The following is a 13190-nucleotide window of genomic DNA, read 5'->3' as shown; positions in this document are numbered from 1 at the left end:
AAGTGACCAAATATGAGGTGCCAAAAATAATCAAAGAAAAGAAAGTTTTCAACGTTTCAAAGGCGGCAGGGGATCAAAAGAAAAAGGAAGTAGACAGAAATTAGGGGTCAAAAATAACTCAAATAAAGGAAACTATTATTGTTCATAGAGGATGACATGCGGGACCCAAGCGCCGGCAGCCTTCCTCAACGTTTCAAAGGCGGCATGAGATCGAAAGAAAAAGGCGGGTGACCAAATATCGGGACCCAAAAATAATCCAAGAAAAGAAATTTATCGTACATACAGGATGACATGTGGGACCCATTTTGCACAAGACCAAAAGAAAATGAAGTAGCCGAGAAATCGGGTGAAAAAATCCAAGAAAAGAAAGATTTCAATTGGTCTCGCATCTGACATCCAGGCCTTCGAACTATCCTGCTGGGCCTTTTGACTCGTACAATTTCAGCCCACTCCAAAACAGGAAAGTTCGGTTTTTTCTCAAAAAAAACAGGAAAGTCCTATGCTTCGCAAAAAGAAAAAACAAGGACACTCAACATATAAGTTTGTTTATGTAAAAATGAAGATTTAATTTATCCATTTGCAATAGCTCAGAGCGAAATACACTGTTTATTGTCTGCAAAATAATCAAGATATCACATGTTTCTTGTACGGGGAGGCTGACATCGGGGACCCATGAGTCAGCAGCGTCGTCAACGTTTCAAAGGCGGCAGGGGATCGAAAATAAAATAAAAAATTAAAAATCAGTTGGTAAAAAAATCCAAGAAAAGAAAACATTTATCGTTCGAGAGGATGACATGCGGGACCCATGAGGCGAAACATCCTAACGTTTCCAAGGCGCAGGGGATCAAAAGAAAAAAAAGGAAATAGCCAGAAATTAATTAGGGGTCAAAAATAAATCCACCAAAGGAAACTTTTATTGTTCATAGAGGATGACATGTGGGACCGACCTGCCAACATCGTCCTCATCGTTTCAAAGGGGGCAGGGGATCAAAAGAAAAAGGCAAATAGCCAGAAATTAGGGGTCAAAAATAACTCCAAGAAATGAAACTTTTATTGTTCGTAGATGATGACATGGGGGACCCATGAGCCAGCAGCTTACTCAACGTTTCAAAGGCGGCATGAGATCGAAAGAAAAAAATGCAAGTGACCAAATATGAGGTGCCAAAAATAATCCAAGATTTATTGTACATAGAGGATGACATGCGGGTCCCATTTTGCATCAGCGGTCTCAATGTTTGAAATGCGGCTTGAGATCAAAAGAAAAAGAAAGTAGCTAGAAATTAGGAGGTCAAAAAAAAATCCAAGAAAAGAAAGTTGATGGACATAGATGTTGACATGCGGGTCCCATGTGCCAGCAGCTTACTCAACGTTTCAAAGGGGCCAGGGGATCAAAAGTAAAAGGCAAATAGCCAAAAATCAGAGGGTGAAAAAAAATCCAAAAAAACAAACTTTTATAGCACATAGAGGATGACATGCGGGTCCCATGAGCCAGCAGGTTCCTCAACGTTTCAAACGTGGCATGAGATCGAAAGAAAAAGGCAAGTGACGAAATATCAGGAGCCAAAAATAATTCAAGAAAAGAAACTTGATTGTACATAGAGGATGACATGCGGGTCCCATGTGTAAGCAGCTTACTCAACGTTTCCAAGGCGGCATGGCATCAAAAGAAAAAGGAAATAGACAAAAATCAGAGAGTGAAAAAAACCATAGAAAATAAACTTTTATAGCACATAGAGGATGACATGCGGGTCCCATGAGCCAGCAGGTTCCTCAACTTTTCAAACGTGGCATGAGATCGAAAGAAAAAAACGCAAGTGACCAAATATCAGGAGCCAAAAATAATCCAAGAAAAGAAAGTTTTATAGTACATAGAGGATGACATGCGGGTCCCATTTAGCAGCAGCGGTATCACCGTTTGAGAGGCAGCAGGGGATCGAAAGAAAAAGTCAAGTGACCAAATATGAGGTGCCAAAAATAATCCAAGAAAAGAAAGTTTTATAGTACATAGAGGATGACATGCGGGTCCCATTTAGCAGCAGCGGTATCACTGTTTGAGAGGCAGCAGGGGATCGAAAGAAAAAGTCAAGTACCAAATATGAGGTGCCAAAAATAATCCAAGAGAAGAAAGTTTTATAGTACATAGAGGATGACATGCGGGTCCCATTTAGCAGCAGGTTCCTCAACGTTTCAAACGTGGCATGAGATCGAAAGAAAAAAAGGCAAGTGACCAAATATCAGGAGCCAAAAATAATCTAAGAAAAGAAAGTTTTACATAGAGGATGACATGCGGGTCCCATTTAGCAGCAGCGGTATCACCGTTTGAGAGGCGGCAGGGGATCGAAAGAAAAAGGCAAGTAACGAAATATCAGGAGCCAAAAATAATCCAAGAAAAGAAAGTTTTATAGTACATAGAGAATGACATGCGGGTCCCATTTAGCATCAGCGGTATCACCGTTTGAGAGGCGGTAGGGGATCGAAAGAAAAAGGCAAGTGACCAAAAATGAGGTGCCAAAAATAATCCAAGAAAAGAAAGTTTTATAGTACATAGAGGATGACATGCGGGTCCCATTTAGCAGCAGCGGTATCACCGTTTGAGAGGCGGCAGGGGATCGAAAGAAAAAGGCAAGTGACCAAATATGAGGTGCCAAAAAAAATCCAAGAAAAGAAAGTTTTATAGTACATAGAGGATGATATGCGGGTCCCATTTAGCAGCAGCGGTATCACCGTTTGAGAGGCGACAGGGGATCGAAAAAAAAGGCAAGTGACCAAATATGAGGTGCCAAAAAAAACTCCAAGAAAAGAAAGTTGATTGCTCATAGAGGATGACATGCGGGTCCCATTTAGCTGCAGCGGTCTCAACGTTTCCAAGGCGGCAAGGGATCAAAAGAAAAAGGAAGTAGCCAGAAATCAGGGGGTCAAAAAAAATCCAAGAAAAGAAAGAAATTTGGTTCATAGAGGATGACAAGCGGGACCCATGATCCTGCATCGTAAACGGCTCGATCGGAGAGCGTTGAACGAGATGGCGCGATCGAGAAAAAAAACAATGCTAGAGAGGCTGCCATCTGGGCCCTACATCCCTGGGCGGTGCAGATTTGCGTTGACTCGGCCGGCGAACCCGAGAATTCGCGATGCACCACGTCCCGGGCCACCATACGCGACGTTTTGGCCGCTTTCGTCGGGCTAGGTGGCCTCAAAAACGAGAAAAAAAAGTTTTGACATGAACCACGGAGGGACCAAAAATCGTCGGCCATGGTGCACCAGCAACCACGACGCGACTTCAACTTCGTCGGCCATGGCAACTTTTCTTGTAGTGAGAAGAGATGGTGGTGATCTTCAGGCGTGTTTGGGCACCTTGGGCAGGAGAGAGACTGGATGATCATCTTGCGGTGGAGGTTGGATCTTGTGTTAAGGCGGTCCAGGTGGAAGGTCCAGGTGGAAGATCCATCCGAAAATCTTGATCTTGCCAGGGAGACGTGAGCCCCAAATGTGTGCGGTTAAGGCATCTCGCTGATTATCTTGCGGAGTGTCATATGCAGCTTTGGTGGAGAACTTGGCTCCATTAAGCATGGTTCGTCGATCTTTAATGTCAGATAAATGTACCTCCTGCAGCAAAGACATCAGAGAGGCCAGCTCTACAACCGCCACAGTAGTTAGTATGTTCCTAAGGCCATGAGTCAGTCCTACTTCCAATATTTCGCAGACTAAAGCATTGGGTGATAGGTGGTGGGAGAAAATTGTTGGGTGGGTTTTGGCTAAAGGTTCAGGTAATAACCATCTGTCTAGCTAGAAGAAAGTGTTTTTCCCACTAATGACGAAGCACTGTGTAATGACTGTTAGGGTTTTTAAATTTTTGGAGATTGTTTTACCTAGAGATGAGCTTTGAGTCCCTTGAGAAAAAAGGTAGGGTAAGTACCTTTTTGATATTGGGGTAGCCTTTAAGATGATATTTTTGCCAAAATTTATTCTCCGGCCGCCCAGATCTGCAGCCGCTGGAGCTCGCCAGCGTTCGGGGGCCAGGGCGGTGGTCCTGGCCAGTGGCGGCCATCCCAGGGGCATGCTGGAGTGGCGCGGAAGAGCTCGTGGTGGTGGTCCTTGGCTGCAATTCCGGTGGTGGTGCGGCTGCTCGGTGCTGTGGGAGGTTGGGGTGGCCGTGAGGGGCGCGGTGGTGCTTCTGCCAGCGCCCGGAGGTCGACCGGCGGTGCAACCCAGGGCTAGGGCGGGTGTGGCGGCCGTGGTGGAGATGGTGGTTGAGGGATGGAGGTGGTCTAGCCAGAACCACGAAGCAGTATGGCGTGACAAGTTCCAGGCTAATGCCTTGTCCTCGGTGGCTGGCGTGTGTGCTCCGTGTGGGTAGCCATGTTGGCCGGGGTGCCCAGTGTGTGTTGTTGATTTTCGTCCAATTTTCTCCTAAAAATTAGGCATTTTTTCTTAATTAATGGATGAGGCAAGGCTTTTGCCTCTGTTTTTTTTTAAATTGTCTCGCATGAAAAGAACTACGGAGTACATTGTTTTTGAAACGAGGGTACATATACATTAATCTCATATTAGTTTGAAGTTTTAAATTTTAGTACTTTTGTTATAAACGGCTTGACAGGTACACATTAAACAAGAACTTAATTGCATTTTGGTTCGAGTTCCTCGCGTTTAACTCTCGCCGTTTCGGCAGAGGCGGAAAGGTGCTTCTGCTAAGAATACGTCGTAAACACTCCTATAGTACTTCATCCTTTTATTACAAATCAAACAAACCCCGTATATAATTTTCTCTGCAAACTTCAATTCCCTAGAGTTTCTACAAAATCTTTTTGAAGTCAACCCATGATCATACCACCATACCAGCTCCTCTCATGTGCTGTCTCGTCATTGTAGGAGGTTAATTTTTTGAATATTGTTGCAAAATGCAAATAATCAGGGTAGATCAATCATTGGACATGGGCCTTCTTCATTGAAGGGATAATGACTAGTGATTTATTTATTCTTTGTTGGAGGCCAGGTGGGCAACAAAGTAGCAGTCCTATCATGGAGGGGTTAATCTGTGAAGCGTAATTATGGAGTCGGATTAGACGGCGGGTCCGACCCTGTCACGCCTGCCGACTTGATTGAGAGCGGGCTCCATGTGCAAGAAGCTTCGTTATCTCCGCGTCATTCCGTGGAGCCTTTTCGGGCACTGGTTGCTCGATCGTCCGGACGCGCGCTTTTGATTTGAAATGACCCATATAGCCACCTAGGTTTATATCGCACGTTTGCATGCTACGGTGGATTGAAGCTACTACACCTTCGAAACTGTAACGTATCCACGTTTAGCATGTGCTACCTCGCCTAATACTAATAGGCTATTAGTATAGTTTATGTAGCTCAAGTGGCATCCGAGGTAGTGAGCCCAAATGAGCACGGATGGATAGGCGTCGCCGAGCGTTGTATTCACCATTTTTTATATATTGTAGATCTGACCCTAGCTAGTAGTAGGAGCAAACATCGGTTTTACCCCGTCAAAAATATTGCTAGCTCACGTTTCGGACAGGTTTTTTTGCTTGTGCATGAGTGGTCAACATCAGCGGGAAAAAATGGAGTATAGATAGCCGTATGTGTTGACGTACAAACTAGTAAGTAACCAATCCGATGAAGAACAAAATTTTAATCTATACCTAGTAATAAAGGAAGGAAGGTTTCTCCCCTTTTTTTTCGTACGTTTTTAACTTATCCATGTTTTTTGATTGATATTACAGCATCTGCCACCGCCTAAGTCAAATAACGGATGATCTGGACAACAGACAAATAAATCCCTTCCCTGCCTCCAACGCCCGCACATGGCGGCGGAGCAGTGACGTTCAACGACAACCGTGACCGGAGAGGTGCAGAGCCCTCGTCTGTCTAACCCCCTTTCGGGGCTATGCTCCAATGCGCCGCTCGTGCTGCCGCTCGGTGGTCAGAATCTCGCTAGAATCCACCGACGGAATCCAGATAGAATTAGGATCGGCGCTACCCAACTCCCAATCCTGCTAGCTGCCCGACCCCTTTCCTCTAGCGCGGCGCGGCGCCGCCCTGCCCTCCTCCATGTCATCGACTTTTGTACAATCTCGCTTGAGTTCGCCGGAGGAATCTAGATCGAAGGAGGAGCAGCGAGAAGGAAAATATGAGATGTGAGGCGCAACGCCCTGCAGGCGAGCCAATCGGCGAGGTGCGGCGTTGTTGCGGCATGCGCAGATCAGGTTAATGGTCCCTGATAGCGCGCAGCCATCTGCCGGACTGGCCGATTGTGGAGCCTGCTGGATTGGGCGATTGGGCCGTCACCTTACCCCGGCCGCGTCATGGCAAACAACTCTCTGTCCTGGCCAACTGGGGCCTGATCGAGTGGGAAGTTGCCGATTGGGGCACAGAAAATTGCTAGTCCCTCGCCTCCGGCCGCCGGAGCGGCAGTAGGAAGGGGTGCGGAGCTGTGACCTGATGATGGTCTGATGCAATGCAAGGTTTATTTTGATTAGCGCGAGTGTGATAGCAATTCAGGCTCGGTTGAGGATGTGAGGTGAGTGTAGTTTTGCCTTTGCATCTTGGATCGGTTATCATTTTATATTAGCTCGGTTGATCGTATAGGCAATATGGAGTTGGTTTCATAAGCTAAACTGCTTCATTTGGCCTCTGCGGCAACTACATCATTGTAAACTATGCAGAGAGCTGCGGCGAGATTTTTCTTGATTTTATTTTTGTTGTTTTGAGAGAGAAGATATATTTTGTAGTTAGAGAAAATATATTAAGTATAGATTGTTGGAATTTGGAGTGTGAAATTTAGCAATGTCATCGGATTCCACCCGAAAATAGAGCTGATATTTCTTGGAGAGCCCATTTTTCTGTTGAACTTGCTCTTACATTTCATTGGTTCTACATGGGTTCAAGCCCCATGGCGCTGAATATAGGTCATGTTCATTGAGGAGAGGAGCTCACCTAACAGAAACCGTAGACTTCACGAATAAATGAAATGTCGGGTGGTTTCAAACTTTTATACCAGACAAACACACACTTCAAATCCGCTTACCACCACGACACCGTTCAAGCGTTATGTGTCGCAATGTCCGCAGGTCACCCAAGTGAGTGCAACGTTGATAAGCAATCATAAGATTGACGATCGGGTAAGAAAAAAAAGGTCGGGTAAGAAAAAAAGGTTATTACCACTGGCAGATTGATGACGAAGGTTCAACCCCCTACCGAATTACCACTAGCTTTGGTCAAGTCAATAATAATTTTAATAAAATATTAACCGTAGGCATCGCACGGGCTTTGTTTGCCAAAATTTTCGTCCAACATTTTTTTTGACCGTTTTGCCCTCCCACCAAACCGCATAATACAGACAAATGCCATGATACCGGTTTGTTAAGAGAAGCGATTCGTCAACGCCCGGCTCCTCCCGTTTCTGCTCTCGAGATCCGCCCCCGCCCACCTCCATGCACCTCTCCGCCACCACCGACTCTGGCGACGGTGCCGCCAGATGCATCTCCTCTACCTACTTTCTCCTTGGTGATTCGATCTGAAGTGGACACTCTGCGGCCGGCCGGCCGCATCTCCTCTGCTTACTTGCACCTTCGTGTGATTCGATTTGAAAACAGCGTCGCCGGGACGGTCGACCTTAGCGCCGACATGGCGGAGATGTAGGAGGCGGCTATGGGCTCCCAGGGAGATGACGACAAGGCCTGGTGCAAGCAGCGCCGCATCCGAAACACACGTTCCCCAAATCGAACCCACAGACGTCGCACGAGCTCCGTCCTCGCCTTCGAATCATGAACCGGAACAGATCGAGGATACGACCGCGGAGGACGCTGATTGACTGCAATTGAACTCGACGAGTTGAGCTAAATCAGTGTTGTTGACCTCCATTCGGGTTAATTTTGTACAGATTTGATAGAACATGAGTGGATTCTGCTGATTGGTCCCTTTACTCTGCTGAAAAATTGCATCCCTCTCACAGATAAACTCACTTCTTCCTAGCAGCCACAACTCTGCTTTTCTACATCCATTGCCAAAGAGGAGAAGTTTGCATCCATGCATAGAGTTACACCTCTCCATTGGTGTCAAAGGGAACAAGTTGCAGGCGCTCAAGGAGGCAAATAGAGAGGACAAGATCGGAGGTCGTGCCGTCCGCGGCCACGAGGATAAAAATCATCCTGGTCAGGACTCATGAGTTTCCTCCACTGGCCCAACATCGTCCTATTCCCGTCAGTGCAGGCCAACCTCGATTCAGCTGAACCAATGGGACAGATGCGGAGAAGTATGTTCGCAGAAAAAAAGGATACAGAGAAGTACAGGACTACACATCTGTGCGAAAACATGCAGTGCTCTGGAGTAATTTATGTAAAGCTATGAAACTAATTGTTGTAGATTTTGCCCGTTTTTTACACTAAGAGATTTTACTCTTTTTGATGTTCAGAATTCTCAATATTAACTCTCTTAGGATAGTTGACCGCGACGCGGAGATCCAGCTGTGCTCCGACATGCGGCAAGGGTGCAACGAGATGCTCTCGTGGGTGCAGGCTGGGGCGTCCAATTCGACGATGCAAGTGATTTTTATGATGAATGGAGATGCGAAGCAGGTACCCATGCCACGCCTCATCTCATCCCGAACCGATAGGTGCCAGGTCTGCAACCTTCACTCCACCGGAACATAATGATTTTGATATTGGTTCCCGCATATATCAGTTGTTTTGCATGAATCCGTGACAACAATAAACACCAGGATGCATATGCATATGGTTGCCTACCTATAAGTGTGAGGTCTACTTGCACGCTTGATTTGTCGCATCGCATAAACAATATATTAGCGAAATGTTGACATGTTAAAACTAGCATGTAATTTAATTTATTTTGCTACATTAGAAATTATTGCAAGGCAAAACTATCTATTTGCACTAGAATGAGGATTCCGATTTATCACGGAAGTCAATATTTGCACAGATTCACCTCTCCTTTTTTTCGCCCACTATCCCTTTGGATCTTCCATCATCATTAAGTTTGTGGTCCCATCATAGTTTTACGTATCCGCGCTTAGCGACCTCGATGTCTTTGTCAACACGCCACACTACACAGCGCAAGGCCGTTTCTCCGGTGCAACGCACGGGCACTTATGCTAGTCTATAAGTAAAATACATAGTATTCCGTTCGTCCGGAAAAGGATGTTCACATATTTCCATGTGTATTCAGACAGGTCCGGAAGATCCGTTTATAGAGGGAGCAATCATTATATGTGAAAAATATGGTAGATTTTGGCAACCATCTAGAAACAAACGAGTCAATGATGGTGTAATTTGGGAATCTAGAGCAAGGAGTAAGGAGTGGTAAGAGTTGTTCCGATGTGGACATGAGATTTGAATGAGCTTGGGAGGAGTGGGGAGGGTCTTTCCGAATATTTTTATAAAAAAAATCTATTGATCCAGGAGCCCATGAGCCATTTGAAGGTCCAGCTTCAAGATGTGCTTACAAGTGAGTTTCGAAATTTGAAGGACTAAAAGATATCTTTCAGAACTTTCATAAAATTCTGAAAGCTTCTTGGTGGAAATACGTTTGATCGATGTGTTCTACATATACAAAGTTCCATCAAATGCATTTTTGGCTTATCTCCACTTTTCCCTTTCTCTTTCTAGGTAAGGCATGTACAATGCTTTAATCTCAGCGATGCCACGTAGGACGATTGCTGAGTTGGAGGAGAGATAGACGAAAAAAGATGGTTGCCATCTCTTAACTACTACCTCCGTTTTCAAGGAATAAGGCGCCCTCGTTTTACGTGATTTTTGTTTGATCAAGAATTACTTCAAATAGATAAACATTATTTGTGTGAAATTAATATCATTAAAAAGTGATTTTCAATGTGAATCCAATGGTACTAATTACATATAATATAATCAAGATTTTGTCGCTCAATTTTTATGGTCAAAGTTCATCTTGGAATACGCGTGCGCCTTATTCCTTGAAACGGAGGTAGTAAGAGATTATCTCTTAGCAAGGAAGATAAGACTTTGTTCTCAATTTACAAGATGTCTTATCCTAGACATTGTTTTCTAGTTTATTTTGTAACCATGTCGTAATTTAAGGAGCATGCAAACCATAGTTATAGGGGACAATGTTAAGAGATAATTCATTGTATAACATGTTATTTCACATTCTCAAATCACATGCAATATATAAGATTAGTTAGTCTTATCAATCACTGCGCATGTAGAAATGTCGATGAAGCTTTCACACACGTAGTAGCACCTCCATAATTTCCGATATTTTTGAGTTGAATTTTCTGGGGGTTTTGAAAACTCATAATTCTGCAGGATAGGGTCAATGGCTAGGCTAGCTCCAAAGTCTTGCATGTTGGAGAGAGGAAAATGGAGGCTGTGGGTCAATGGCTAGCTCCAAATATGTCCTAAATTTGTCTAGATTCGGATATATCAAGTCACTAAATAGTGATAAAATGCATCTAAATTTAGACAACTATAACACATGTTTAATGGAACGGTGCGAGTAACAAGCACTGAACGCCTTTGGACAAATGAGTGTCTAAATTTTCACGGTTGTTACATGCAACATATAAACATCCAAATTTACACAAGTAACAAATTTTCAGATTGTTATATGCACATATCAGTATCTTATATCAACAGGTCGGCCGAGTGAAAATGGCAAGTCAACCCGGTGAGCTTGGATCGCTATAAACACGACATGATCGTGCGTGTGCGCGCCGTGTGTGCACCGATCCGACGGTGTGGCCGTCGGTCCACGGTCCACTCTTGTGTTGCGCGTGAGAAACCACAGCAATTTCGTCCCATATCGCACGGGCCGACTGGAAGCTGCGTCCGACCCAGCGCCGGCACCAGCAACGAAACGGAGGCCCGGTCGCACCTTCCTCTCGAACCCACGCTCTCCTCCTATAAATCCACTATCTTTGCCCACCTCCCCCACTCACTCCACTATCCAGATCCCCCACTTCGCCGCGCCGATCCCCAATCCATTCCCGGAGAAAGCACGCGGAAGGTAAGCGCAAAGATCGATCGATTCCCGGAAACCATCTCATCCGCTCGCTCAGATCCCTTTGTCCCGTGCTGTCGCGCGTAGATCTGTTGATGAAAACTGCGCTCGATTTTCTTGATCTGGGCTCTAGATCTAGGGTTAACCTATCGTCCCGGGAAAATCTTGCGGTTTTCTTGATCTATTTCTTACCGTGGCTTTGATCTCACGGGTGTGGATACCGTTACTTTCTGCGATTTTGATTCTGCCGTCCTGTCACTGATCTCCGCCGTGGTTTTCGATCTGCCTGCCCAGGAAGGAAGGAAGGAGAACCATGAGCGCCATGGTCGCGTCGTCGCTGAAGCTGAACCCGGACGCCCCGCTCTTCGTGCCGGCCGCGATCCAGCAGGTCGAGGACTTCTCCCCGCAGTGGTGGGACCTCGTCAAGTCCACCGCCTGGTTCCGCGACCACTGGTACCACGAGCACCAGCAGCTCGACGACATGGCCGACTCCCTCAACGCCTTCGAGACCGCCGACCACGACGACGACGACTTCAACGCCCTCCTCCCCGACGCCATCGACGACGACAACCAAGACGACCTCTTCTACGGCAACACCACCTCCACCACCCTCCCCGCCGCGCGCCCAACCGTGACACTCACCACTGGTACGCTACGAACCACACCCACTATCCTCTCACGTTTTACCCCTAACAGAACAAGAGTTGAAGCGAGCTAACCAAGCGTGTCCCTTTTCTCTACCCGCAGATGCCGTGCTCAAGGCGCTGGTGTCTCCCAAGGGCGGCGACGCTCCCAAGGGGTTCCCGGAGAAGCCGAGGTACACCGAGAAGGCCACCAAGTACGCCGGCAGCCCGAGCCCGAGGGGCGGCGCCGCACCCCGCTTCATCCACCAGCCTCGCGGCTAGGCCGCAAGCTTCAAGAATTCGCTCCTGCCTGCCTGCCCGCCTGCTGCCGCCGTGTGGTATTTCTTCAAGTTCCTTCTAGTGTCAGTAGCAGTGGTGTCCCTTTGTATATTACTACCAAGTAGAAATGACCAAGAAATGAGCAGCCAAATGCAGATTGCTGCTGTTGGTTAGTGTGATCGTCGCCCTGTAAGTTATGTTCGTCGAACCAGTGCGTGTGTGTGTGTGTGGGTGTGGTAGGGATGGCTCCAAAAGAGGAGGGAGCAGAAGAACGTAGTGGAATGCGCCCTTTCTGAATGTTCTGGTGTGCCATGGCAGGCAGCTTAATGTTAATTACTGTTTAGCCTTGTTTAATGGTGTTGTCTCTGTTGGTTGTTTGGGTGCATTCTGGGTCCTCTTGTGATTGTTGGCTAGTCCATGCGATGTTCTCCAGATTCTTTCTGATTTGTTTGCTTACTCAACACTAGGAATGTCAGCATGGTGTTACTGAATTCTTCAGCCTTTGATCACCTCTCTCAATTCTCAGTGATCTCCAGGAAAATACATCTTTTGCTTACAAATCTTCTGTCAGCTGTGCTCTGCTGAAGATATCTCTTTACTATGTCCAATTGACAAGATGTCCCAAGGTGAGTCTGGTTTAAGTATACAGCACTCTTCAGTCATGATCGCCTCTCACTCTTCAGTCATGATCACCTCTGCCTGGATGGTCTTACGAAATGGTAGTTCTAGTTTACAGGGGAATGGTACGGATCAAATGATCCGAACTTTGGATGGTTTACAGTTACACCGAGAGATTGTCTAGGAAGGCCGATCTGCAAATTGTTAATTTATTGATGCGAATCAGCGAATGGACTTTACTCAGCTGTGCTCCGATGAATGTCATCTATGTACTTTCTCCACTCTGAACCCATCATCTAAAACGATTTGGCATCACCAATTATTTGGTCAACCAGGATTATTCTTTTTAAGGTCACAAGCTTGGTTTCCCTTTCCTTCCTTATGACATTTCATCAGAATGTAGACGATCATAGGTGTGTTGAGTCGGACGCTACCAAGTGGATTACCAACTTGGGTGCCGAATTTAGGCACGCCAACAGACCGTAGTTTGCAATAAACTAAAGACTACCATCATATTCTTGCCAAATTGCGAGCATCAGTATGTATCAGCTTTGTCTTGATAGTGGAACCTGCAGTCATCCTCCATGGACCCTCTCTTCCCGGCAGTGTGCGTGGAGCCTAGGTTGGTAGTACTCCCTTTGTTCAGATTTAATTGACTTCAACTGGAACCATCTTTAG

At 46.0% G+C, this 13190-nt stretch overlaps 1 protein-coding gene across 2 annotated transcripts; it reads left to right on the top strand.

Moving 5' to 3' along the window:
* Positions 1-10877: 10877 nt before the first annotated feature.
* LOC127332135 (protein EARLY RESPONSIVE TO DEHYDRATION 15-like) lies at positions 10878-12248 on the top strand. Of its 2 annotated transcripts, none has more exons than XM_051358390.2 (3): positions 10878-10998; positions 11291-11639; positions 11740-12248. In XM_051358390.2, exons 2-3 carry the CDS (start codon positions 11306-11308, stop codon positions 11895-11897), a joined length of 492 nt encoding a protein of 163 aa, XP_051214350.1. In that variant the 5' UTR covers positions 10878-10998; positions 11291-11305; the 3' UTR covers positions 11898-12248. The 2 variants fall into 2 exon arrangements, with proteins under 2 accessions (XP_051214350.1, XP_051214351.1); XM_051358391.2 differs by having other exon boundaries at positions 10891-10998; positions 11287-11639.
* Positions 12249-13190: the final 942 nt, after the last annotated feature.

The sequence above is a fragment of the Lolium perenne genome, chromosome 4, assembly GCF_019359855.2.
Source record: "Lolium perenne isolate Kyuss_39 chromosome 4, Kyuss_2.0, whole genome shotgun sequence".
Taxonomy (NCBI): Eukaryota; Viridiplantae; Streptophyta; class Magnoliopsida; order Poales; family Poaceae; genus Lolium; species Lolium perenne.
Note: the sequence above shows the minus strand (reverse complement) of the source record. Positions and strands in the feature narration are given on the sequence as shown.

What these genes read in the sequence shown, in the direction of transcription:
- LOC127332135 (XM_051358390.2), top strand. Translation starts at nt 11,306, where the DNA reads ATGAGCGCCATGGTCGCGTCGTCGCTGAAGCTGAACCCGGACGCCCCG. An exon ending in AACCGTGACACTCACCACTG is followed by an intron (nt 11,640 to 11,739) that starts GTACGCTACGAA and finishes CTCTACCCGCAG; the next exon opens with ATGCCGTGCTCAAGGCGCTG.